Source organism: Streptopelia decaocto (genome assembly GCF_964273445.1).
Source record: "Streptopelia decaocto genome assembly, chromosome: 6".
Taxonomy (NCBI): Eukaryota; Metazoa; Chordata; class Aves; order Columbiformes; family Columbidae; genus Streptopelia; species Streptopelia decaocto.
Genome location: NC_138660.1, coordinates 51,217,865 through 51,245,015, shown reverse-complemented (window position 1 = coordinate 51,245,015; position 27,151 = coordinate 51,217,865). Strand labels below are relative to the sequence as shown.

The window sequence follows — 27,151 nt, the reverse complement described above, 5'->3', positions numbered from 1 at the left end:
ATTTTGATAGGTTTGTATCCTGTTTAGGTTAGCATAGGGCATTCTGGAATCTGTCCACTGCCACTTCACTCTGGGAGCAGCAAGACATGTTTAGCTGCGCATTTCTGCCACCTGTATTCAGATAGGCTGATGTTCAAGGTCTGGTTTGTGACACAGATCCTAAGCAGATGTGCTGTGATAAGTAATATTGATTTTTTTACTCATATACAAATTAAATGTCCACCTCCTGTGTGCACATTGTTTGTTTACATTGGTTTTGCCTTGTGTTGAGAATCCAATGTGTAATGCTTCTGATTGCAACTGATGAGGGCTGTATGTTGCGCAGCTGTATAGTGACTGCAAAGATATTTCACAGAAGAGAAAGCCCAGTGACCTAACACTTAGGGAGTTATATTTCTTTCTTCCTAAGAAGAAGAGAAATTTGATTGTCTTTAGCATCCCTTAGTACCATTTAGACATTCTGAATTAACCTAGCATAGCTACAAAAGCTGTTCTTGTGGTGGACCTCTCCACACTGTCCTCCTCATGTCCATCTGACACCCCTTGCTGCTATGCTCTTTGGCTTTATTCCAGGCCTGACACCTTCTCCATCACTGTTACAGATTCGTTTAGAGTACAGGGATAAAAATGTTAAGTTTCATAATATTTGTTTCTTATTACAGGTGAATCGTTTTGAGCAGTTTAACATTAACTACGCAAATGAGAAGCTCCAGGAATATTTCAACAAACACATCTTCTCTTTGGAGCAGCTGGAGTACAACAGGTGACAAATGGCAGGAGAGGCCCCTTGTTGCTTTCCTGGGTGGTAGAATGGAGGACATCATTCCTCCTTTGGGCTGTTTGGTTCCTGCCACTGAGGCAGGAGAGGCAGCTGGGCTTTAGCGCAACCCTGGCTGTGGCTGTGTCTCTGTAAGCACTGTCCATGCGCTTTGCCAGCATAGGTCACTTGTCTCTAAGCCAAAGCTTTCTCCCCGGTGGTTTTTAGAAAGTCCGGATTCCCTTATATCTCCCAGTTGAATGGGAAGATCTTGGGTGTTAACCCGTTAGAACACATAGTCACTGGCCTTAATTACTGACCTAACTAATGATTTACCTAAGGTAGCGGTGGTGTTATGTAGGGAGAGTCCTGCTGTGCAAAAAGTAAAGTCTCTATGGATAGATATCTGACAGCTCTTTCTGTCCTAGAGATTCCTATGCTGTGAAAAGGGCTCTTTTCCTCAGCAAGGAGATTTTAATCAGGCTGTTTCCTGAGCTTCAACAGCATGGGGCCTTCTGCACAGCTGTTACTTTTCTATAGGCTTCCTATTGGATTAGATTTTGTGAAGTACCTGGGATGTTCTAGAGTATTTCTGCTTCTAGAGAAGGCTGCTAGACAAATACTTCAGTTCTTGCTCTGAAACAGAAGCCTTTATGTTAGTGAATGAAGCAATTGAATAGGGTCAGTGAGGGCAAATGAGAGCAGCTTTGTAAAGGGAGACAGTTGAATAGGCAATTCATGAAATTCTGAAGATTGCAAGACTGCAGAGCTATTTATGTGCTTACTTCTCAGGCCAATTCCACCATTGCAGGAAGATTGTGTTAAGAATGGTATCATCATGACAAAAGATTTTTTCCTGATGATTACATAGGAGTTTAAGTTCTGTGGCTGAACTTTGTAAAGAATAAGATAATTTTATTAGTGACTACTTACCAGATTCTAGGGTGATGTGATTAAAGCTCATCTTTCACAGTATCAGCTCTGCTTCTTCAGATTTATTTAATAGCTCCATGTATTTTGTCATTCAATTAGACGAGGAGTCTGTGGCACTAGAGAGAACTTGATTTGTTTCAGAAAACTCTGATCCCTTCAATTCTGGAAGGACTTCTTGTTCTTAAAAGGAATTCAAGAGGTCTTTTTGTAAAATTATGTGGCCTCTCTGACACCCATCATTGCAAAAATCTGAAACACTGTGAATGCATATGTTTTGTCATTAAGTGGATAAGACATTCTGTTTCTTATGGGGGACAGATAGTTCTTTTCATTCTTCAGAAATTATTCCAGTTTGTTGTTTCCAACCATTGCACACAGCTTTCTGAATACTTGGAACCAAAAAGTATGAAACCTAGGCTGAAGGGTTTGTAGACAACAGCTTCACTACCTTCAAAACGTTAGCCTTCACCCGAATGGCGTCTGTACCAGAGTGTCAATAAGAAGCTTCACACAGAGCCTGTAGTCTTCCTTGGATTCCTGAGAAAGAGTCAGTCCCAGGCTTTTCTGAACTTTGAAAACAGAAATGGCCTGTGTTATGAGAGTATAAGAAGGTGGTAACAGGGGAGGAAACACATTCAGCACAGATTTGCAGAATTGCATGGATGAGTTTCAAAGCACACTTATCACACTGCTCTATCTACATCAGCTTCTATTCTGAAAGATGCAGGGCCACCCTGCAGGTCCCCTGCATATCAGGCCAAAGCTTCTCTCTGTCACCCTCTTCAAAACTCTGCCTGAAAAGTTGCTCCTGTCTCTTCTTCTGGCAGACCTATGAGTTGTGGTTCAGTCTTCTGGCAGATGTGCTTCAGGCCTGCTTTCCAGATTGGTGGGTCAGCAGTTGAGTCTTGAAGCTGTGTAGCGAACTGTCAGTCATTGCCACCACTTGGGCTGATGCTCATAACTCCTGAAAGAGCAACTCAGAGCAACTACAATTTCTAGTGCTTGGTGTGGAATTTGCTCGATGATTACAAGATGAGCATCAGTCTAAAACTGGGATGGATAAGACAGGCTGTCTCCTACTTCCACCTCCTTCTGTTAGCCATGCATTGTGTGTCCTGTTCTTTTTCCTCAGCCATGGCAAAGCCTAATTCCCACAAGTCGTCTTGAGTCCTGGGACAGCTGTCATGCTCAGCTGCTTCAGTTCTCCTGCACCTCAGGGCATTGGATCTTGCATTTTATATCTTTGATCTGTTTGTTCTTGATTGTCAGGGAAGGGATAAACTGGGAAGCCATTGACTGGATGGATAATGCAGAGTGCCTGGACCTTATTGAGAAGGTGAGCAGCTATCTGCAACAGTTTCCAGGGATCACAGTGGGGACTGCTGATTGAAACCTTCCCTGGGGTTTCCTGGTTTTAAAAACAGGTAGTTCTTAGATCCTCTTCCCATCGTGACCTGGCAAAAATATGTGCTGTTCTAGCCATAGTGCAAGCTCAAGAAAGGTCGTTGTTGAGAGTTAGCTTAGGGAGGGTGTCATAGTTTTAGACAGGGAGCAGCATTTAAGTAAAACCTTAATGTGATTTTTTAAAAATAAATAATCTCCACTTATGTTCTGCTCACTGAATGCATTGACTGGCCAGAATTCTGCTTTCAGCTCAAGCTTTCTTGGGTATAACACAGGGATTATTGGTCAATGTGCTGTCCAGATCTCCAGTTCTTGGCTTGGTGCTGTGTAGTTAGAGCCATTGCTGACTGTAAAAGGCCGTCTCTTCTTTGGCTGTAGAAGCTGGGTCTTCTGGCTTTGGTGAATGAAGAGAGTCGATTCCCCAAAGGCACAGACAACACCCTTTTGGAAAAACTTCACAGCCAGCATATGGTAAGTAAGAAAATAACCCAGCAGGCAAATGATCAGTATGTGAGCCCCATCAGCATTTCAAAACTGAAAGTGAAGGTTTTGTTGATGTAAAATATGTGCTTTGTGCAGGAAACTTAAAATGCCTTAGGCCCAAACCTGTGAGTGTTTAATAAGGTTGCACTGAACAAAAGTAATATGTGAAGAAACCTGCAAACGGTCTCTTGTGCACACAGAAAGAGGGAGTGTACATTCCACAGGCTGTGGGTAGCAGAGATTTGAATTTGTAGCAAGGGATGGAGGTTGGGTTTTGCTGGTCTGCGAGGCGACACAGGGCAGTGCCCCAGGCACAGGATGGGTTTGTCCTGCCAGCTGACTCACAGGAGTCTGCTCCAGAGCATGTCAAATCTCTGTCTCCTGGGGCTGGGGATGGCTTTTGCCTCATGACTTTTAAAGAAAGCTCGCTTATTGTTCCTAATTAATTATTTTTTTTTCCCCTCTTGCATTCTGGACACAGGCTTTTTCATGCAGGTCAGAAAGCTATCCTGTGGACACAGGAACCACAGTGAGATCACTGTAGCAATCTCTTACCCTGTCTGGAGTACAGCTAACTCTGTCCTTTTTAAGACCTGTTAAGAACAACTCTGTTCTTCTTAAAGGCAAATAGACTTAAAGCAAATTAAACCCTGTAGCATGGACTTGTGGAATAATTTAGTACTTTAGTAAGAACATTGTCAGCTTATATTTTCCTAGTCCTCTAATTCAGACTTCATCCAAGCCTGAAAACATACAAATTTGTATCTTTTATCTAACAATTTTTTTGAAGTTGACATAGATGCAGATATTTACGTTTTTCATATTTACATCTAATTCTGCTAGTAATACTCATGACTACAAATTGGATACTATAGCAATGAGTTCTGGTTGGCTATTTACACATAGTTTTGTGGAAATATTTCTCTTCTTTAGACTTAAATTGATGCCTTCAATTTAGTTTGCTGTGTCTTTCCCTTGTATTAGAGGTCAAGGTATAGTGAGAATGCCAGTTTTACCTTTTTTACTGCCGTTGGTATTTTGTTAACTTTTAATATAGAACTTACAAATATTTTTAATGTACCACTTCTTTTGAATTTTCTTTCTTGACTGTCCCAACCTATTCAGTTTGTCTCCAAATGGAGAAATTTCAAAGCTTCTCTTTCTTTTGGCTGTTTGTCTCTGAATTCCTCTACATCTTCTCTCTATTCCTTTTTGAGATAATCAGACCAGAATGCATCTCCCTTGGTAAGAAGGTACCTGTGGTTTATTGTACAGTAACATGAGACTGTCAGTATTATTTTGCATTCCTTTATGCCCCACAACATTTTGGTTGCGATTTCTGCTGATTTCTGTGCATTGAGTAACCTTTTCACTAAGCTGTTCATAGTGTCACTTCTGTCTGCTTTGAGGGATAGCAGTTAATGTGGAAACGTAGGGAGCTTACGAGAGATGGAAGAGGCCGAGGAGTTGGAGTGCAGGGAGGAATGATGAAGTAGATAGTGCTCCACGGTTTCAATTTTTTGCAGGCCGAAGTGTTTTTTGTACCAGTTAAAGTCTCTAGTGCTGGCTGGAAGAGTGCTGGAAGGCATCCAGCCAGCATTGCTGGCAAGTCTGAAGGACCTCATAAGAGAACTAGCCCTCCTCTCTGTGTTTCTGTGGATTGCAAGAGGCTTAAGGAGGAGAAGCATCGAGCTGAGATTTAGCAAAATATGACCTCTGACACAACTGGGGAGAGGAGCAACAGGGGAGATGGGAGAAGGAACCAGAAGTGCTGGTGTGGATGAAATATATGTGCTTGGTAGAGGGAGAGGAGAGAAGGGGACATTGCCAATCCATGTGATAGAGTTAGTAACAGTCATGTTTGGAGTGGAAGAGATGAAAGGTTGTGGCTGGAAACAGATGACTTCATTGGGGAAATGGAAGAACAAAGAAAGAGGGGTCAACATGAAAAGGAAAAAAGGAAATGAAAAAGTTTTCAGTAACACTAAGAAATTTTCTCCGTCGGAAGCGAACCACTTGAAAATGGAAGAGCTGGATTACTAAATGTATTGTGCAATAACTTAAATTTTTCTTAGTACTGGTATCTTAGAAGGTGGGAAGTTATTTTAACTTTTAGAAAGTATTCTAGGAAATTATAGGCCTGTAATGCTTATTTCACTGTTGGGCGAATTCACAGAATATAAATGGTCAGTTATCACACGAAGGGAGGACTGTCAGACTCTGTCCCATACAGGCACTGAGGTGGCAGTTTTCTGATGATCCGTGGGGCAAGGCTGGACTGTGAGAGGCCTTATGAGGCTGACTCGGTTGTAAAATGAAGAGTGAAAAGCAGTGCAGATAAATGGAAAATGGTGTGCCTGAAGGAAAACAGTCCCAGTTTCACGTTGGAAATTATGGACGCTGAGCTGATTGCTGCTCTTCAGGAACAAGACCCAGACAGAGGCTGTGATAGATAGTGTCATGGAAATATCAGCACAGTGCTCAGTCGTAATAAAAACCCCAGATCAAGTGTTAGAAATTCCTAGGAAAGAAACAGAATAAAAGCATAAAATATTGTTATGGTCCTGTATAATCCATGGATCACCTGCACTTTGAACAGTGTGTGGCACCAGGCCCCTCAACTCAATAAAGGGTTATGTCAGATCTGGTAAACAACAGGTCTGGGACAGCTTGAGTGTTATGGAAAGCTATGCTGAAGGGACCCTGCACTGTGGAGAAAAGATGACTTAGGGGGAAATGTGATAGGTTCAAAAGTCACACGTGGCCCACAGAAGACAAATGACACTAATGGGAGCCAGGCTTAAAACCAACCAGCTGTAGTTCCCTGTACGGTTGTTTGAGAGCTCCCTGTGAAAGGATGCTCTGGATGTGGGAAATCTGCACAGGTGCAGAATGGGCAAGGATTTCACAGAAAAATCCACTTGGGTTTACTAGTTAGGTAGACGTCATGAAAATAATTACAGTTTGAGAGAGTATTAGGATGAAAGTATCATTTATTTGCCTTGTTCTTACTTTACCCTACATAGCAACTGCTGGAGGCAGAATACTCAGCTGGATGGACTATTTGTCTCAGGCAACAAAGCTGTTCTTACATAGTTAACAGTTTTCACAGAACAAAGAAAGGAGGGGAAAATGAAAGAGTAGAACAGCTAGTAAGAGAAAGAAAGAAAGAAAGAATATTGAGAAAAGGCGAAAGGTGAAATATAGAGGAAGACAGCACATTGGCATGATACTTCCTTTGACAAAGAAAGGATGTGTAGATGTTCTGCAAAGCTGCCATCATCCCTGAATCTTGATCCTCTGTCCTGTACCACACAGTATGTGTGGAGCTCAATCTCCTCAGGTGTTGAACATGCATGAATTAACATTTCATCCATGGCATGCCTGCCCAACCTTGATTCTGCAAGACCTTGCTTACATGAGGAATGCCTTGAAGAGTTAGATTTTTCCATCTTATTGGAGTAATATTTGTAACGTAGCTGCAGATAACAGCAGCGGATGTGGTTGGGCTCTGCAACAGCTAAGGTCCTTGCCCATGCCAGCACTGTCATAGTCATGGCAAAGTTCCTGACTGAGCCTATTTATTCTCACACTGGTATTATAAGAAGACTTCTTTTTCTTTCATTTCAGAGCAACCACTACTATGTCAAGCCTCGGGTAACAGACCATCAGTTTGGCATAAGACATTATGCTGGAGAGGTAGGTGTTCATGGTGTATCTGTGAGATGCTTGGTGTATCTTGGGCTCGAGGTCCTGAATTATAGATTCCAAAAATCAAGAATATCTCTGAGAAATGTGCATTTCTTCATAGTGCCCCATACCAAAGCACAGGGAGTGTGATGGGCTTAAAATAGCATGTCAGTCTCCAGTACTATATTATCCAGCTTGGACATTTGTTTGAGTTTCTCAGGTAACTTTTGGTTTGGGGCTAAACTCCTCCTTACATCTGTCACTCATGTTGTCTTTTCTTGGGCATTCATAAACAAACAAAACCCAAAATAAAAGTCACAAGGAAAATTTGACTTCTGGGGAGGAGGAGAAAAAGCTAAATACCTATTGTAAAAAGCAAAAGGTCTCCAAGCCTTCAAGGTGAAATGCTCCTCTTTGTTGTTGAAAGATATAGAGCAGATGGAGATGTGTAAAGGGAGGGCATCTTCGCACTGAAAAAGGGGTAACCTTGTCTTAGAATCATATCTACTGAGCACTAGTGGTTGGGAGGTCAGGGCACTGGGTGGCATAGTCAGTATTTTATGAAATGAATGGAGTTCCTCACACCTTGCAGAGGATTTCTGGTTTCTCCAACCCTTAGGCAAATCTCTGCAGCTGTTTCACTTCACTTCTGTTTTGAGGTTGGTGGTTGGTTTTTTTTGTTTGTTTTTAAATTGATGGCTAAAAGCCACTTTCTTGCTGGTAACTGAAGTGCTCTTTGACCCCAAAAATTTGGATCTTGGCACATGCCTGCAGCATTACTGTGTAGCTCTGCTAAAGGTCTTGTACATTGGCATGTTAATGTAGAAGTCCTTAATGATTTGCACAGTGCTGTTCTAGTGGCTCTGTCTGTGTTGCAGGTGCTATATGATGTGAGAGGCTTTCTGGAGAAGAACAGAGATACCTTTCGAGATGACATTTTAAACATGCTGAAAGACAGCAGGTATGCCCCCTTTATGCTTGTGAGGAGGCCACATCCTTTGGGCTGGACTAAGACATACTCATGCAATAACCAGACCAAGGAAAGCAGTTGCTTTTGTCTGGAGCATCAGGCATAATTCTTTATCATTCTTCTCTTTGTGCTTAAGTGTCCTGGCAAAAGAAAGGAGAGCTGGAGAACTTAGATGAGGCACAGATTTAATCAGTATTCTTGTTGTCCCAGTTTTGAAAAGAGCTGTAAAAGCATGACAGAAATCCCTTCAGGCAATACTGGTTTTCTCCCTCGTCTCTCCTCTCTTTCCTCTTCTTCCTCTTACCTCCCTGTCCCAACAATGGCAAATTTGCCCCTGAATGAGTCACGGCTCTTTGCCATGCTGTCAGGTGCCAGCCTTTGCACAGAGGCTGCTTGTTTTCCTGCCTGCTTGTTAATGGAAAGCTTCTGTCCTCATCCTGAGCCAGACTGAGCCCTTGCTGTGGGACCAGCATGGCTCCTAATATTGTACCCCAGTGCTGCAACATGACCCTAAAGAAATGAGCTGACTTTGACCTTGAGCAAGGTCTGGAAGACAGAGGTGGGGCCTAGCAGGAGAGAGGCATTTAATAACATGGCAGTCCCTGGAAGTTTTTGAGTAGCAACTCTAGTACCTGCCTCTTATCACAGCCCATGTGTTGCCTTCGGGCTCCAGCCTGATGAGACTGTTTCAGAATTGCATCTTCTCTTAAGCCTGCTGCAGAGTTTGCACTGTGAAACAACCTCAGGGAGTTGAGAGTATAAGCTGCTCATAGCTGTACTTGGACAGTGGCATCTGAGGAACATTTTACACAAGACTTGAAGCCAGAATTGTGGTCATCGTTGTCCAGCATAATAGAAGAACTCAGGGTTTCTCATCAAGCCACAAAAGGATATTCTGCTAGAAGCCATCATAACGACAGACTGGCACAAACGGTGCGGGAGAACTTTGTGCAGCTTTGTGAGAACCAGCACCACTGTCTAAGGAGTGGCAAAATGGTGGAAGATTCCCCAGAGCTGACCTACACTGAGGGTAGCTCTAGAAGTCCTCTGGCCACAGACAGCTGCGGTTGCAATTGCACAAGCATGTCATGAGTGCTGGCCGTCAGAGCTGGGTCGGGAGGGGCGTGCCAGCACACAGTCTAGCTGGGGAACCTTCAAAATAGTTTTGCCTGGGGGCATATAGCTCAAGGGAGTGTCCTAGCTAGTGCAGGATGGAGATCTCCTTTGTGTAACATCCTGCTTGACTGTGTGAGATGGGTTTTCTGGCTTTGCAGCTCAGTGTGGCACACAGGGCAGCCAAGTGGAAAGTAATTATTTCCTCACTGAAGTGCCCAGCTGAATGGCCTCCTGCAGCTACTCTGTGGCACAACAGGAATAAAAATGAGGTGTTTCACACTGGGACAGGGCAGTAGCTGAGAATGAGAGCCACCTTCTCACACGTGGTGGGTGTCTTGCATCTTCCTAAATTATTTTATTTTCCCTTAGGCTGGACTTCATCTATGACCTTTTTGAAAAAGTCTGCAGTCGTTGCAGTGAAGAGACACTGAAGATGGGCACCCAGAGGCGCAGACCGACTGTCAGTTCCCAGTTCAGGGTAGGATGTTTTCCAAGAGAGCAGCAGGCTTCTGGGGAGGAGCAGATGGGTAAAGCAAGGCCTGCAGCCAAGAGGAGTCATTCATCCCTTGTTTTGTGTCCAGCACTGAAAATGTGAAGGAATGTTGTAGTGCTAAAAAAAGACAATGCCACTGCCCCAAGCATTTCTGTCTGGTGTAAGATGTGATATGCTAAGACTGAGTAGGGTGGCAGAGAAAAAGAATACTTTGCAAGATATATGAAGTTCTTGAGGTTCTTTGATCTTCAAGTTGGCTTGGTGTTTCAACTAAGTGTATGTGACCTTTTGGACCACATCTTTTACAGGCATAGGGGCGATTCCAATAAAACCTTATTGGGGTAGCCCTGCAGGAATTAATCTCACCCCCCTAGATTGTCTGCAAACCTTCTGTTAGTTTCACAGTTTTAGCTTCCTAGGTCTATGTTTGAAAGGGTTGTGAAAACAACCCACATTAGCTACACAGCTCTGAGAACAAGGATGGCCATGTAAATAGTATTAGAGTAAACTAACTGCGTGGGTGTGTTTTGAACAGGAAGGGATCTCCTGGGTTACAGAAGTTTCGATAGGCAAAGGACATCAGGAATGGGAGGGCTGCATGAAGACCTTATTGCATCAAATGTAGCCACTTTCCTTCCTGTAGTGAATGATCCTTTGGGTTTTGTCTTGCCGCTTTTTAGGATTCTCTCCATTCCCTGATGGCCACACTTAGTACTTCCAACCCATTCTTCATCCGCTGCATCAAACCAAATACAGAAAAGGCAAGTCTGTCTTCCAGCAAAACATATGCATGTGACACAGGCCTTCATGAGCACTCACACAAACGTCTGACAGGTGCCTCTGTCAGAGTCCAAACTGATGATAAGAGCAGTTCCTCCTCACCTTCCCTTCCTCCTTCTAGTTGTTTAATAGTTTAGGAAAAATACACCCTCCTCCTGATAATCAGATGAAAAGACTGCATGCTGAATATGATATGATACACCCATTCCTACCTCTTTCTGTGCTTATGAAGCCTGGAAGATGAACCAGGCTTGTGCAGAGCCCAGAGCTGTGGCAGAAGAAGCAATCGCGCCTGTTTCTGTTGCCTGTAGACAATTTGTTCTGGAATGCAGGGCTTCTGTGGTAGGAAGTGTCTCCTGCAGATCCCTGGCTCTGAGGCGGAGGCGGTGGATGCTTCATGAGCAAGTCACAGTGCTTAGAGATGGGATGGATCCCACTTGTATTGTGAACTGTGACTGTGGATATACTGCTAACTAGATTGGGTGGGGAGCTCTGAACCGATCATTTTCTTTGTGTGTTTTGAAACTGTGTATGATATGGCAGAGGAAAGCCTGCTGGGGGGTAATGCCAGAAAAGAATTCTGCAGTTTGCCTTTTTGTTTGACTGGAGAGAGACTGCAAAGAGAACTGAGTCAGAGTTCTGCGTTTTGTATGCATTAATGCATTATGTCATTGCTTTACTGCCATGATCTATGCCAGCAGTCTGCAAACTGTTTTTTTTCCATGATCTGCCTAACTCCCTTTCATCCCTTTTTCTGCACCATGCAGTGTGGTGAGGTTGCTTTCCCCTTGACCCAAGCTTCCCCCTTTTCACCTGGCATGCCCAAATATGCAGGGTTGACTTTCTACAGAGAAACAGATACATAACCTATGACTGTCTGTGCTCAAAGAAACAATCACTGTTCAAGTCAGTGAAGAAATAATACCAAGAGCAACATTTATTCTGGCTCTCTTCGTATTTGTTTTTGAATTTGGATCATTATGTAGGCACCAAACCTCTTCAATCCAGATGTGGTGCTAAATCAGCTCCGGTATTCAGGGATGCTGGAGACAGTGAAAGTTCGGAGAGCAGGTTTCCCTGTACGGCGCCTTTTCCAGGACTTTCTCAGAAGGTAATTGCTATAATTGTACCACATGCTGTAACAGCCTCAAGGTATACGATTCTATGTATTTGTTTCCTCTAGAACTGCTGCTAATGATATGGATAATTTGTTGGATGTTTTTCTAACCATGCCCTTATTGTCCATATCATAGACTGATTTGGAAGACTTTTTGGAGACTTGCCTTTAGGGTAAAAGTCAGAATGGAAAAATAGCCAGACGGTCCATTTTTCAAAAGTTTTTTGTTTTGTTTTGTTTTGTAGCTTTGCCACAGATTTGTTTGTGTTATGTTGTGAAACCCAGTATATAAAAAGAAAATGTCGTACTTTTAAAACCTTTAATCAGGCAGGCTGAAGCAAATTTTAAGGGACAGTATAGTTGATGATTAAGATTGGAAAGAGTGATTATTTTTTTTAAATTAGCTGTATCAAAAGGATTTCTTGAAGTTTAAGGCCAGAAGGGATCATTGAACATTGCTTCCTTTGTCTCTAGGAGCATTAAATGCCACCCCTATACTGAACAAAATAACTTCTGTCTGATGAAAGCACATGTTTCAGAAAGACAGTTGTTCTTTACTGAAAAACGCTGTTGAGTTTGTGTTTTATTACTGGGATTGCAACAATAATTGCCAGTGTGGTAGGAACAGATAAAGGCTGGGGGATGGAAATTTCCAAATTGGAAGGCAAACACGAAGAAGGGAGGTCCCAGAGGAAGAAGGACTAATGGGAGGAGGATAATTAGAGTTAAAAGATTGGGGCGGAGGAAGCGGGTTACTGTCATACATAAACTCATGAGATTTTGTTTGGTTCTTAGGTACAAGATGCTTGTGAAGGGGCCAGGTTTCTCAGACAACAGCAAAGCTGTATGTGCAGGCTTTCTTCAGACCTATGACAGCAGCAAGAAAGAATGGCAGCTGGGTAAAACCAAGGTACTCCATCAGTGTGGGGCAGGGTATGGCTTTGTTCCAGCTGCAAGGGAATGCGATTGCGTCTGGTGAGATTCAAGCCAGTAGAAAGGGCAAAGTAATGATGACCCTTTGAATACATTGGACTGTGCCACTGACTTGTCACATCTCAAATAATTTCCATAATATGTACCTAGAGATATAGAAGGCTTTTTGATTTTGTCTAAACTCCTTCTCATGGACCAAGCCAGATTGATTTTGTTGTGTCCAAGGATCCAAGGAGAACAAGCATGGGTGTCATTGTATGCAATTGCAATGTGTGCTATTAACTCTCGCCTCTTGTGCCAGATATTTTATTCTGCTTGGCTAACCGAAATTCTTGCAAGAGGCAGTGGGCTGCTGCTTGGTACGTATCTAAACTGTGAATAGGTAGCTAGATCACCAGATGTGTGACAGCGTTCTGCTGTGGAAGCTCAGCTGATGGTTTGTGCATTTAGCCCAGACGCTCACTTACATTTTCTAGGAAAAGGCATCCAAATGCTTTCCCCCACCTGCATAATTCAGATTTTGCTTCTGTTTTGATGAATGCTTAATAATTCTCTCCTGTCTGGACTTCTTTTTTCCTCTAGGCATCCAGCTGGAAATGTACCATTATATTTTATTTAATGGGGAGGGAGCTGGGTGTTGTAGTCTGAATTTTTTTAAGTTTTGAGACAGCTTCACACAGAAATAGATTTGAGCATTGTGAAGTATACTGCTATAGAAATCTGGGAGTGGGAAATTATCTCTATCACAAATTTCCACATACTCCAGTAAATTCTTCAAAGAATATTCCAAGATGGATTGTGTTCAATGCAGACAGCATTTCTAAGTAGTGGGCATGCAGTCCATATCCAGAGCAGATTGTGATCCATCAAAACAAATTTTTGTGCTTCTTTTTTGCCCTTAAGTCTTAAAAAAAAGCAGTTCAAAATTATTTTCAGGGTCACAATGGATCTGGAAGTAATTCTAGTGAATATTCAGGTTTAATTTGTCCAGGAGATCAGACAATGATATTTGTTGCTTTGAGCAACCACTTCTTAGTGGGTGGATAGACTGTAATGTTTCTTAGCGAGTGAGATCTCTCCCGTTCTTAGCAGAGTGGTGGTAGTGCAGTTGATAGTCTGGGCTATGAACTCTGTGTGACAACCAAGGAAACCACTGGCCATTGCTGTGGGAAGGAGATGTGTTAACCTGAAGTTTCTAAGTCCTTTCTTCATGTGCCTCCCCTGACATTCAAGAAAGAAGGTTTTATCACTTAGCCCTATTTCTGCTCTATGATTAAAGTTTTCCCCATCTTTGGAATCTGGTGTCTCCTCGCTGGTCCCTGCAAACCAGGAACAATTTCAGTCATTCCTGTCCCTAGATAACCCACACTGCTTGGGTGGCTGCCAGTCTCACAGCATTTTAGTGTTAAAGCCTCTGTGGAGTGCGCGTGTGTTGCAGAGCTGCTTGTGCCTGGGAAACTTTAGAAAGGGGTTGTTAGAGCTGGTAAACATGGAGTCTGAACTTTCTTCCTAGCATGACAAGAGGTGGAAGATTGCTGGGCTATAGCAAGGGCAGCAGGGAAATACGTGTGAGGACCAAACTGCCATGCACATACTCACCTTTTAGAGTATAAAAGGTTATAAGCTATATATCTGGAGTCCAGGAACTGCTACAGACTGATGACAAGGAGGAAATTCAGGCTGCTTTGAGCCCTTGGTAGCAGTAGGACCCCTTTTGTCTTCAGTCCCCATTGTGCATCATGAAGGACTGAGTCCATCTGTCTGTTTTCACTTACTCCTTGACCTGCACAAACAAATTATTTTGTAAAAACAATATAGGTGGTGAATTGTGGCATACAAAATGTGTTTGTATTTGCAAAACACTGGCTGTACTCTAATGTAATTTTTTTAACAATTATGTCCTATAAACTAAAACTTGGCTGAAGAGCTCTATGCAGCAGTCTCTGCTAGGGTGCTGGTTGCTGTTGGGTCTGAATATTGTGGGAAAAAAGAAATTACTAAGAATAGCAGTCTTTTCATCTCTATTTCTTTATGACTGAGAAGGAAAATGGAAAGTAACTGGGAAGCAGTTGAGCCACCTTGTTTTGTTGTGGAAGTTACTTTATATTCGGCATGGCTAGGATTAGAGATGTCTGTCCTGGTAGAGGGGAGCATTTTTATTTATTCTAAAGAACATACTACTCCAAGGCTGTCCTGGCCTGTTCCACCCTTGCTGCCATGCTGAATGGCTGGCTAGCCCCAGGCTGCTCCAGGGTGCTCTCTCCATTGCCCTGCCATTTCATTTCTTCCTTGGAGACTCCTCTTGCAACTCCTCTTTGTGACAGTGCACCAGAAAGCCTGCCCCTAGGGAGGCAGAAGCCAAGGTGAGGCCATGCAGAACAGTGGAGCTTCCTGGTGGTCCCTTCCCTGCTGCCTGTATTCAGCTGTTGTGGCTTGGGTTTGGCTTTGTCTGGTTTGTGTTTTAGCTGGTGCAGGTAACACAGGCCTGCAATACTGGGGCTGATGAAGAAAAGAGTCCTAATTTTTCCAGAGGCTCTCAGGTAAGGGTGAAGTGAAGCTACCAGCTAAAGGGCATGGAATGTAGGTCATTGTCCTGGAGAGGAAGTCCCCAGTGTCCCCTTGCTGCCACTTTTCCTGCTACAGGTGCAGCTCGAGGTACCCATGTAGCAATTCCCAGCACCAGGTGAGACCCAACTTTGGCTTAAGGAGCCAGGAGTAGCTACTGAAAAAGGTGTGGCAGGTCAACGGGGATGTAACCTAGGAAGAAGTATAAGGGGTGGGTGAAGAGCAAAGCTTATGGAAGGAGGAATACTTCCTGCAAAATGAATGGAAGGATAATTATATCCCTAGCAATTGTTTGGAGGAGGAAGGAAAAGACTCTGTGAATTAGTGCAGGGGATTGTGAAGCTTGGGAAAGGAAATAAGGGAGGAAGGGCAGGATGATCTTTGTGTTTTTCATTAAGAATAGAGCAGCTGCTGTGCTGGCAATTGTCAAATTAATATTTATAGGAGGTATTAATGTATATAAGGCAGGTTTTATCCGGTGGCATGGCAGAGATGAGGGCTTGGATGCAAACAAGCTGTGTGAGGGTGGAAGAACTTGTGCTAAGGTGCCCCTATCTTCACTGGGGATGTGCTGGGATGGAGCCGCAGCTTCTGTGCCCCTTTCCTCAGTGCACCTGGACCCTCTGCCATGGTTGCCCATACCAGCAACACAGATTTCCTAAAGCTGCCTAACAGTAATCCTTGCTGTTTGAAAAGATTCATTGCCACATTTCAACCTGCTGTTTTGCAGGGCCTGTTTGAAGGAGGAGGTTTCTGGAGACTGTTTGGCATCCAAGTCACAGTAACCCACTTCCTTCTTTCCCAGGGTTGTCCCCAGGAATCATATGATCCCACTTATGTACACATGGGTGCACACACAGTTACATTTGTGTCTGCTGATCTACACATAACCTTAACATGTTCACTGTTGCACCGACGGTGCATGCAGGCATTGAAGTTGTGTGAGGGGCACTGTGGTTTAAACCGTGGCCAGTGTCCAATAGGAGCAGATAGAAGTAACCTTGTATGTTTTGTTAAATTACTCCTTCCTCAGATGAAAGCGATCTCATGTTTTCAGAAAGTGACTATGAATTATGACAAAGAAACGGCCACCTTCCAAATTATTTCCACAAGGCACCAAAAATATTTCTGGATTTGAGTACATTTTACTCTTCCTTGTCATCTATGGGAGTCTAAAGAAACCTTCAAAATACCAATAGCTTATAACTAGATATTGTTATGTTATTTGAGATTAACCCCTCACTCTCAAGCATATAGAGAAAACTCTACAGGGTTAGGGTTGGGTCTTGCAGAACTCTACATACCTCAAAATTAGGTTTTTCCTCCCTCCTTACTGGCACAGAAAGGTCTGTGCTTGTTAGTGAAATACTGATGGACTGAATATTTTTGCAATTTAATGAAGATAATGGACTGAGACTGTTTTTCTCGTTGCATTCTTGAAATGGGTGACTGCTGCTTGGTTCTGGAATGTAATGGAAAGAGCAATCCCTGCCTCAAAGAAGTCTTTAAAAGATTGTTCAGTTGACAGAGGGAGTGGATGTACAACTTGCAGGGAAGGATGCCAACTTCATGGTTGGCAGTACCTTGATAATGAACCTTATTTTAAGGCTACCCATGGTTACTTAGTCATTAGAAAACAGCTCATTTCTTAAGACCATCTTAATAGAAATGGCTCCGCTGCAGAAATTCAAGTTCAGGGAAGCCACTGGCTATGCGTACTAACTCAGGGAGAGGTTTTAGTACGCGGTGATCATTCCAGAGAGATAAAAGAGCTTAAAGCAGTGATGGAAGGGAAGGTATACCGAGACATAAGGGGAGGTAAGTGGGCAGGGGAGAGTTTGTCCAGAATGCGGGACTAAATGACCGTTCAAATCTCTGAACATCCCTCTTGCCTCTCAGCATAGCCACATGGCTCCAATACATTTGTCAGGAGTTTTTACTGATTAACGTAGCTCTGCAGACTGATGAGTGTCAGCTCACAGCCTGTGCTCATGGCAGCACTTCAACAAGTGGGGCAGCACTTTCCCGCTGCAGTCCGTTCTGCCTCCTGCCCTGGCAGTGATTTAGCCACCATCAGGCAGCAGGGCACACGAGCATGGCCATATGGCAGGTGGTGCTGTGACTGCAGCTTCTATGGACCTACCTTAGCCAACTTAATCTAGGTTGGGTACTGCTAGCAGTGTACCCACAGTGCTGTGGAGCTCCGTGCAGGCTCCGTCCATCCCTAAAAGCAAAGCATTTATTTCAGCATTTTTTGCTGAACGCTGTGCTAACATAATGCAAGCCAGCTGATTTAAAGTAGCTCAGATATGTCAGTGCAATTCCTGTAGACATGCCCTTATCTTGCTTGTATCTCAGTCCTTTTGTTTCTAAGATAGCACTGCCATCCCTTCACAGATTTAGCACAGAGGAGAGGTTTGAAATACAGTTTATGGAAGATGCCTGAAAATTAAAATACTAGACACTGCAGGGCAAACAGTAATATTTGGAGACCCATCCCATCAGGGCTCCGTTGACTCTAATGCATGCTGCACTGCTGAACCTCTTTAGCAAGGAAACATCTCCACCTCAGAGTTTCTGAAGGTTGGTGGAGGTCTTTAGCCTCGACCCAGAGCCACCGGCCTGGGGTAAGCTTAGCTTTGCACCTCGACTGGGCTTTTAGCTTTCCACTGCCTTCCTTTGTTAAGATTGCTTTCTGGAGTCTAGAAACCTAAATGTTCCTCTCTTTCCTTGAAATGCGGAGGAGTTTCTTTGGAAAATACTTAATCACCCAAGTAGGTATCAGTGCCTGCTGCAGGGAGGTGCGGGATTGTGCAGGGAACGCTGGCAGCGGGGAAAGAGTTAATCACAGGCTCTCCTCCTCTTCCCTCTGCTCCCTCCCTCTCTCTTTTAAGTCTTGACCACAGAGTGAGGGCGGCGGGGGTTGGGCTCAGAGTTTGGCTCGTGTGGCTGCAGAAGTTTTTCCGGCTGCTCGGAGCGCGGCAGCCCGGGGCGAGGCGCCGGCGCTGGGGCGGCGGCAGCGGCGGCTGGACACGGGGCGCACTCGGTGCCGCTCACCGGGGATGAAACCTCCCGGCTCTCCCGGGGACTGACTTCTTTCCTCTCTTTGTGTTTATTGAAACTCCTCCCCGTGGCGTCAGGTTTTCCTGAAGGAAGCTCTTGAGCAGAAGCTGGAGAAGGATCGGGAAGAGGAGTTGAGGAAAGCAGCTATAGTCATCCGGGCCCACGTCTTGGGCTACATGGCAAGGTCAGTGCTGGGGGCTGCCCCACCATCCCTGTGCTTTCGTGCCTGGGTTGCCCCGACCCCTTGCTTTCCCCTCTAGACCCGCATATCCCTCCCTTCTTCCCCTCCTGTATTCTGAGGAGAGCTACAGTATCTGCCCTCCCTGCTAGCATCAGTTCTGCTGCAACCTTTCTCACCTCTGCCACTTCTTCAATTCTGTGCATGCTTGCACCCTCCCTCAATGCTGCTCAGCAGGCTTCTGCAGGGACCTGTATCCGTTGCTTGCCTCTGATGACACCTTTTGCTTGCCTTCAAGACTCTCTTGGCTGGGCTCCACCTATGCTTTGGGTCCCCTGCTATTCCTTATGCCTGTCAACTCTGTTTTCTGCTCCCCCTGCAAATCGCTGTTCCTCACTTGCAAGCTCTGCCTTTGCTCACCCTGTTTCCTCGCCCTGCCTGTTTGCCTCGTGATTTCCCTCTCCTTTTAATTAACTCTTCAGAATTGGTTTTTGGCCAGCTTTGCACCAGTAATCTCCTCTTGCCGCTCCCTTTTGCACCTGACCAGGGGAGGGCTGGGAGAACCAACTGCAGATAAACCGCCCCTCCTCTGCCCCTCGCAGTCAGTCTGACAGCTGACTCCTTAATGGCTGTGGCATGCACGCTTAATCCCAGTAAGATGCTCTTTCCTGGCTGGTCTCTGTACCAGACACCTGTCAGTCAGGAGTGTGAGGAGGTGAAATCCCTGGCCAGCAGAACTGTTCTAGCAGGCACTCTTCTTAGACCTCCAGTTGCATCAGGTAGCTCATTTTGCATTGAGAAATGTGTGCAAGGGTTGTACCCTGCTTTGCCAATGTGGAATATCAGCAAAATACACATTTGGTACCAGGGGCTTTTACTCATTTATTTATTTCTCTCTAAGAAGACAAATGAGCTAGCTCTATTGTTTGTGCATGAGATTGCAAGTTCTTTGTGTCAGGGCCTCTGCTTTATTTTACTTCGTGTCTAGCATTTGGAGAGAGGGTTAGGGATTAGCACAGCAAAATTGATTTTTCTGGGAAACATCACTGCAGACGAACTGGATTACTGCTTTTCTGAGTTCCTTGGAAGGTAGCTGCTGCCCTGCAGCAGTGTTGCAGCAGGGTTCCTGCTGGCTAGAAATCTTGTGGTCCTCCAGTCTCTGCAGCTCACAATTCCTCATCCCACATGTTGCTCTTCTGAGTCTCATCATGAAGAACAAGCAGTGCTTCTGCAGCCAGAGTGGAAATCGTCACAAGCAGCTGGAGATAACTGGACTTCACAGGGGAAGAGAGCAGGGAGTGAGGAAAGACCTAGGGAGGGCGAGTGGAAAACTTCTCTGTGAAGAGTTTCCAGTTGCATTACATCTGTATTGGAGGTCTAGCAAGAGGGAGTTCATCTGGGCAAGTGCTGAATGGTCTGTGCAGAGCTGGGCAGAGGTCAGGACTACCAGTGTGTGCTGCCTTAAGCTTCTGTTAGTTTTGTGAGGACAAGTGTGTTTAAACTCATTTGGTCTGATGCAAAGTAGGTTGGCAAAGAAGGGTGCATATGCCACAGGAAAGATTTTACTGGTTTCTCCCCCTTTGTGAACTTGTTCTGTGAGCCTGGAGAACCAGTCCTGAGGGTGAGAACACTTTCTTTGGTCTCATTCCCGGCAGCTTGCTATCTCTGACTGATCACTAAAATGTGAGACAAGAAAATCAAGCCCATTCAAATGATCCCATTTTTCATAGCTAATCTGTGGAACTCTGAGCTGCAGGTAATAGCTTCACTAGCTAAAATACGTGTAACTGTTCTAGGCTTGCAGGATCCTGGTGCAAATTTGGCTGTGTCCCTGGATTTTACTCAGAGGAAGAAGACAGTAGGGAATTACTCCATAGCCCTGTGTTCTCTAGTCCTTGCAGACACAACTGCTAACTGCAGCTCATCAACAGAATAATTAACTAAACTCCAAATGCAGCACTGGAGCCTTGCAGCCACCCTGCCTTCTCTTGTGATACAGGGTCAGGATGTCTCCCAGCTCCTTGCCATGGAGGCAGGTTGAATTTCTTTAGCTGGTACAAGAGGGTGAATGGAAGGCTGAGCAAGGGGAATGAAATTCCCTGCCCGTGTGCAGCAATTCCAGCTGAAGGGTGTCTGCAAGCTTGGCTGCAGTCATGGGGAATGAGGGGGCACTTGAGCCTGGCAGATGAGCGGGCAGAGCTGGCCTGTAGCTGGGCAGGGCTTGGCACATGTTGTGCTTTAGAGACTTTCTGGCAGATGCGTTTTGTAAAAGTCAGAGTGCCCTTTTTGATGCGCTTATATCTGCCTTGGCAGAGGGTGCGTGTGCAGCTGTTCACACGCCATGTGCAGGGCACAGGGAGGACAGAGGGAGCAGGGTGAGGGGACTGCTGCCCAGGAGCAGTTCATCTAAAACCTCCCACTTCTTATCACCTCTTCCCTTTCCTTTTCTCTGTGCTTCCTCCCTTTGACTTAATACTTACGGAAAAGGGCATGACCCCTGCATACTACTGCTATTAGCATCCCTCTCCTGATTTTCTTGACTGGGCTGACATATCCGCTGTGCAGGGAGGTGGCGAGCTGTCAACATGGGTCTCTCTTGCCATTTGAAGGGGGTTTGATTGCCAGGAAGGGGATTTCGAGGTGTGTCTTTTCCTCAGGGGGCTGCAGAAGGTCTGTGGGAAGGATAAGTGAGAATGCTGTGCTGTTTCCAGTGTGCTTTCTAGGACTGTAAGACCTCACAGGATTACTGTAGCCTGCTGGCCCAAGATCCTGTGTGTCAGCCCCATAGAAATTCCCTCTGCAAATTCTGGTTTGGAGTAAAGAAGGTTTTTATTTGAATAGTACCAATGATCATTTCCCTACAGCAAGATATTAAGGTGTCTAAATATGTTCAATTACTTTAAAAACTGTCTGCTTATTTCCAGCCTGAATAGATTTCAGCTTCAGGTCAATTAAATCTTGTTATGTCTGCTGTTGAATTAATAGAAATGCCACCAAAAATGTGGGTGCTTTAACTGGGATCAAGCCTTTCCTTATCTTTCTCTTTATTAAGGTCATGAAGCGAGTGCTTTCTTACTATAAGCCAGAATTTCTGGTTCCAAGCCTGCCTTCTCATAAACCACTTGAGGGTCTAAGCATTGTTCCTGAAATGAGGTGCTAACACTGAACACAGGATAAAAGTAGCAGTGCAGTCCCCTTCTATGCAATATTTCTGCTTGCAAATATAAGAATCCCAGTAATATTTTTTCTTTAGCACTGTGATGGGAGTTTGCCTTCACCTCATGGTCCCTGTGGCTCTGAAATCCTACTCTGACTTGCAGCTTCCTAACATAATCCCACATCAGGTGTCTTTGGCCTTTGGTTCTTCAGTACAAGACCTTATGTTTGGCTTTTTTTGGATTGTTTAATATTTGCTTGAATCTAGTTTACAAATTTATCCAGATTACTGTGTAATAGTAACCCTTTTGTTATTTGCCCAATTATGTACAAACTTCTACCAGTGACTTTATTTTTCAGGTCATTAATAAAAATAGCATGAAATGCAGAGGCAAAATCTGACTTCTCTAGAATTTCACTGGACAACAGAAATACCAAATGATGGTTCTTTTCTTTTGGGGACCTGCAATGTTTTTTTGTTTTAAAGTGCTGTGAAGTTGATTTCGATATTGTTATTGTTTAATAAAAATGTTGTGCAATACACATGTATGTTTATGGAAACCCGTTACAATGTTACATTCAGCAATCAATATTGTAGTATCACTGTGTTTTCCCCCAAACAATATGAGATTAATGTGACCAGGTCTGTTTTTGCCCTGGTTTGGCTCTTCCTGGAGTAATTTGCTTTTTGCCACTTCAAAGATGGGGCTATATGAGATGTTGTTCTCATATAGTAAGGACATTTTTATGTTTTATTATAATAAAACTACACGGAGTGATTATGCTAATTGCACATTGAATGTGTGTATGTGGAATGCAAGGAGACTTTGGGTCAGTGGACCTTCTGTTTCCATGTGCCAAAGATCTGTCCCTCCTTCTCTGAGGGTCTTCATGGAAGTAGGTGCCCACAGAAACAAACCAGTGGTAGACATAGGAGTGAGAACAGTGGGGAGAATATGATTTATGGGTAGTGGCAGTAGAGGAACAGAAGTTGTGTAATTTCTGAGCAATTTTCAAATTCATTTTTCTGTGGATGTGGTAAGAAGGGTCAGTCCACCAGGGCGTCAGAAATGCAAAACGTGTTACTTTGTGGCACACTAAACCTCTGGTTCTGTTTTTAGGAAGAAGTACCAAAAGGTGCTAGCCAGTGTCGTTATCATCCAAAAGAACTACCGAGCGTACTTCTGGCAGAAGAGCCTGCTGCGGCTGAAGGCGGCTGCCGTCACCCTGCAGAAGCACTGGCGTGGCCGCCGGGCCCGCAGGCTCCACCAGCACCTGCTGCAGCAGGAACTCCGTCGGAAGGAGGAAGCGGAGGAGAGAAGGAGGCAAGAGGAGGAAGAACAGATCAGAAGAGAGGAAGAGGAAAGACAATGGCAAGAAGAGGAGGAGAGTAGAAGGAAACGAGAAGAGGAAGAGGTGAAGGAAAGGTACAAAATGGTATCTCGCACTCATAGTTCCCCAGCACGAAAGCTGCTAAGTGTAAGAGCAGGTCTGGAGCAATGGCGTGATGGTGGCACTGGAACAGCAACTGCGTGAGACAGTGCCCCAATGCAAGGGGCAGAGTTGGGGTGGGCTGTGGGCAGTTTAGAATAGAAAAGTAGCGTGAAAAGGAGTGTCCTGCTTCCTTTAGGGAAGCTAACTCTGGTGTATTTTAACCTTTGTTTAGTTTTTTTCTGCTTTGGAATGTGCATGAAAGGAGGCAGTTTCACTGACTGAGCAGAGATACATAATTTTCTTGTTACCATTGTGGTGGTAAAGGAAGTTTTATGCAGTCTTCCAAAATCTGGAGGGATTAGCAGCATGAGAAGATACCAGTACCATGGGTTTTGGCATGTCCAGTATCTGGGTCAGAGCGCAAGATGGGCAGCACACCTGTGCTGTGCTGCAGTTCTTACACTCATGAGAATACATGTGCTCTCCCTGTTCCTGCTGCTGTGTGTCTCTCATCAGGGATATGGATGTGCTGAGAGACCAGGAGTGGAAAGGAAAAGTTAATGTGACAAAAAGAGGCAGTGTGTGAGCAGTGACAGTACACCTACTGAGAATCTTGCACCTCAGGCATCATTTACTGTTCACTCTGTGGTTACCTACATCCTATCCAAACTGGGTATCTCTCTTGATAACTTTTTGTTTTAAGAAGCATGAAGCTTCAGCTATGAGATTATTGTATAAGTCTGAACAAAGTTTTTTATAAATAGTTGGTTATATTTCTTGTAGTCTTTTGTTACATACTTGTCCTGAAGTTGGATCTTGGCAGACTTAGATGTGTGACAAGCATCAGAAAATTCTCAGGTTAGGAGCGTGTCACAAGGAAAAGAGATTGCCTGTAGTTTCACTGGAGACAGTAGGGTGATGTAGCTGCTTTGACAAGACATGTAGGCAGTGACACCAACGATAAATAGTCAGGTCAAGGAATTTGTTGAACAGCACTGAAGGCTCCATTTTATCAGTCTGTCAATTTTCAACAACAGCCTCATGAGCCACATGAAGCTGTGCAAGTTCAGAATGTCAGTAACTAGTTTGTAGATATCAAATGCTACAGATGCTCTCTCAAGTCTAAGTCCTCATTGTACTAAGTAGAGCTTGTCTTTACCTAGTTTTAGATAAAAGGACCTATTTAGCTTATTCGTTCTAGTGTGTTTCTGCCCTGCCTTTAGCTCCCAGTTCATGACAGGTGTGTTCAACCCAGCATCATTGTAAGGAAGTGTCAGTGTTTCTAGAAATTAGGTGAACTGCTTGTTTTCCTTTCATTTTCTACTTGATGTCACATGGCTTCACTCAGAGTGAGTAGCCAGAAAGGTAGGAGACAAGCCTTGCTAAATCCTTAACTTCCATTTGACCTCAAAAATGAGTTGGAAGTCCACAGAAATTGCAATTTGGCTACTCTGCCAAGAACAAGCAAAAAACCACTACATTTGTAGAGACAAAATTAGAAAGACTAAGATGCAAAATGAGCTATAGCTAACTAAAAGTTGGCATGCAGTCATTCTTAAGGGACTGTAAGGCATGTGGTTCGGAAAAAAAGTACATGAAGCAAGACTAGGATTTGTTTTTATGATGCATTGTATTATTGCATTTTAATTAATAAACATTAGTAGTTTTTTTGTTAAATAGGAGAGAACTCTTGAATGGGATACCTCCATGGTCTGTGCTGGATATGGTACTAATGTTTTCATAATAAGTTGTATGAGGAAGTATGAATATCTATATTAAATTTGCAGATAAAACCTTCTGGTGAGGGACTGTAAATACATAGATAGGATTACAATTCAAATAATTTTGGCAAATTAAACGAATGGCCTGGAAAACATAGGATAACTTTCAATACGGACATATGCAGATCTACAGTTCGGAATAATCAGATGCACAGAGAGATAAGGGGGAATGGCTACTTTAGCAGCAGGAAGCAGGTCTGGAGGCTGGGATGAGTATTTGTCACCAGTCCTGTCCATAAACAGGATTGTTTCTGTAAGATGTGGGGGTGATTTTTCTGTTCTTCCTGGTGCTGGTAGGGCTTCAGTTGGAGTACTGTCCCTGGTTTGGGGTATTGCATTTCAGGAAGAGTGTGGGTCAGCTGGAGATGGCTGGAAAGCAGCAAGAAATATCAGAGGTCTAAACAATGTGAGGAACAATTGCAGGAATTAGTGTGTAGATTGTAGATGGTATTCCTGATTTGTTTTAAAGTAGCTCTGCTGCTTGAACCCTCTTATCATTTAAGGCAGTTGTTTAACTCATGATTACTGTTAGAGATCTTTCAGTAGAGCTAGAACCATCTGGATCTCACTTATATCAGCTCTCATTTATAATATTTCCTGGATTTTTTTTTTTTTTTTTTTTTGAGAGAGAGAGACCAAGAGTGAGAGCTTTAAGGACTTTGTGACTTGCAGATGCAATTTAGAATTTGGCTGGGAAAAGCTCCGGGTCTTGGGAAATAAATATTGTTTCCCTCCTGTTCTGCTTGAGGTTGAATTATAGATTTGAAAGTTACCACTGCCAGTCTGAATTTAGTTGCACAGTGGTAGCTACAGGCTGACTCTTCCATCCATCCAGCCACATCCTATTGCTGCTCCCTGTGCATGACCCTGGCACTCGTCTGTCTGCTGGTTCAGTTGCTTGTAGTGTGCTCGCTGTGGAGAAACTGGTGACAGCAACAGCTTTCCCTTGGGGAGTACAACCTTTTTGATCTGGGTGGAGATGTAGCACCATGGGATAGTTTTTTTCCTCCACTCATGTTTACTAACAAACTCTGGCTCTTACAGCCTTTACCTAATAAACTAGGTTTTGCGTGCCATTGAGAAGTTATGCAAGCTGGAGGACCTAGATCTTCAGAATAGAAACTCCTCAGCTTAGTAATTTCACAAAGTACAAAAATTTAATAACTTTTTGGAGGCTTTAATACAGTAAAAGCAAAACAAAACACAAATTTAATGTTGGTATCGTAATAATTCTGTTTAAAACAAAACCACAACAAACAACAACAAAAAAACCCTCACCAAACAACACCAAAATCCCCACAGTTTCTTGATATCTGTCAGTTATGCATGTGCAAGCTCATTTAATATCCATGGATGCGTAGTATTTCAGAACATTCTGTTTACATTTATCATGAGTCTAACTGATCTGTCTTTCTGTCACTATTTCCAATGCCCTTCCTAGTGTGTTCCAAGTAATCCAATTTTCTGACTGATCTGAAAGCTAAGTGTGTGGGGAAAATCTGTTGTATCCACAAAGGTCATGTCAACCACAGAGAATTGGATTTTTACTAAATTACAAAAGCTTTTAAATCAGTCTTACAACGGGTACCTTATTTTAACATTGCCAATGGAGGGGTGACGTGTTCATGTAATTTTGAAACCTCATGTAGGAGAACTGGGTCTGTCTCTGACTATCATATCTTGTTTTTTAACAGAGAAAAGGACCAGCTGAATGCGCTACTCCAGGTGGCCCAGGTAAGTTTAACAGTTATTCTTTTCTTATGTCTGCTCTTGAGTATCTGTGAAGGGTCCTTCATCCTGGAGCTAATATTGTTATTGTAGCAACACTATTTACAAAATGGGCTTTGTTCACTCAAAACCTGCAGGTGTTTGGCTTCAGCAGAGGTGCATAGAGTTATTATAACAAGGTACTTTTTTTTTTCCAAGGCTCATGTACAGGCTTGCATAGTTCCTATTTGAAAATTTCTGTACTGAACATGCAGCATCCTTTTTTATCTCTACTGCCTGAGCTTATTAGGTGACCTTGTGATGTGCTACACTGTGACACAGTCTGTTTTTCTGGATTGTTGCCTGTAACAGCCAAAATAAGAGTGCAGCCGGCTGCTACCATGGCTAAAATAAACCCCTTGTAACCGATCTAATTGTTGGTACTTGATATATCAAAGAGCAGACCACCTACCCTGAGGTGTGTGAAAACAGCTGTGTGTAGTCTTATTTCCTCTCCCAAACCACTTGTTCCTCCAGTTTCAGGCCAGCTCTGTTTAGGAGACGACAGATTATGGTATATAAATGCATTTG

General features: G+C 43.8%; 1 protein-coding gene across 1 annotated transcript in view; it reads left to right on the top strand.

Annotated features, from left to right (window-relative positions):
- LOC309441681 (unconventional myosin-X-like) overlaps positions 1–27,151 on the top strand; it is a 92,184-nt gene that overhangs the window by 40,397 nt on the left and 24,636 nt on the right. Inside the window, exons 13-24 of the mRNA XM_082056608.1 lie at positions 663–763; positions 2,960–3,026; positions 3,473–3,565; positions 7,208–7,276; positions 8,146–8,228; positions 9,723–9,831; positions 10,527–10,607; positions 11,613–11,737; positions 12,539–12,653; positions 18,382–18,488; positions 22,760–23,065; positions 26,548–26,587. Of these exons, the coding sequence (XP_081912734.1) occupies positions 663–763; positions 2,960–3,026; positions 3,473–3,565; positions 7,208–7,276; positions 8,146–8,228; positions 9,723–9,831; positions 10,527–10,607; positions 11,613–11,737; positions 12,539–12,653; positions 18,382–18,488; positions 22,760–23,065; positions 26,548–26,587 (1,296 nt within the window). The remainder of the gene's footprint in view (positions 1–662; positions 764–2,959; positions 3,027–3,472; positions 3,566–7,207; positions 7,277–8,145; positions 8,229–9,722; positions 9,832–10,526; positions 10,608–11,612; positions 11,738–12,538; positions 12,654–18,381; positions 18,489–22,759; positions 23,066–26,547; positions 26,588–27,151) is intronic.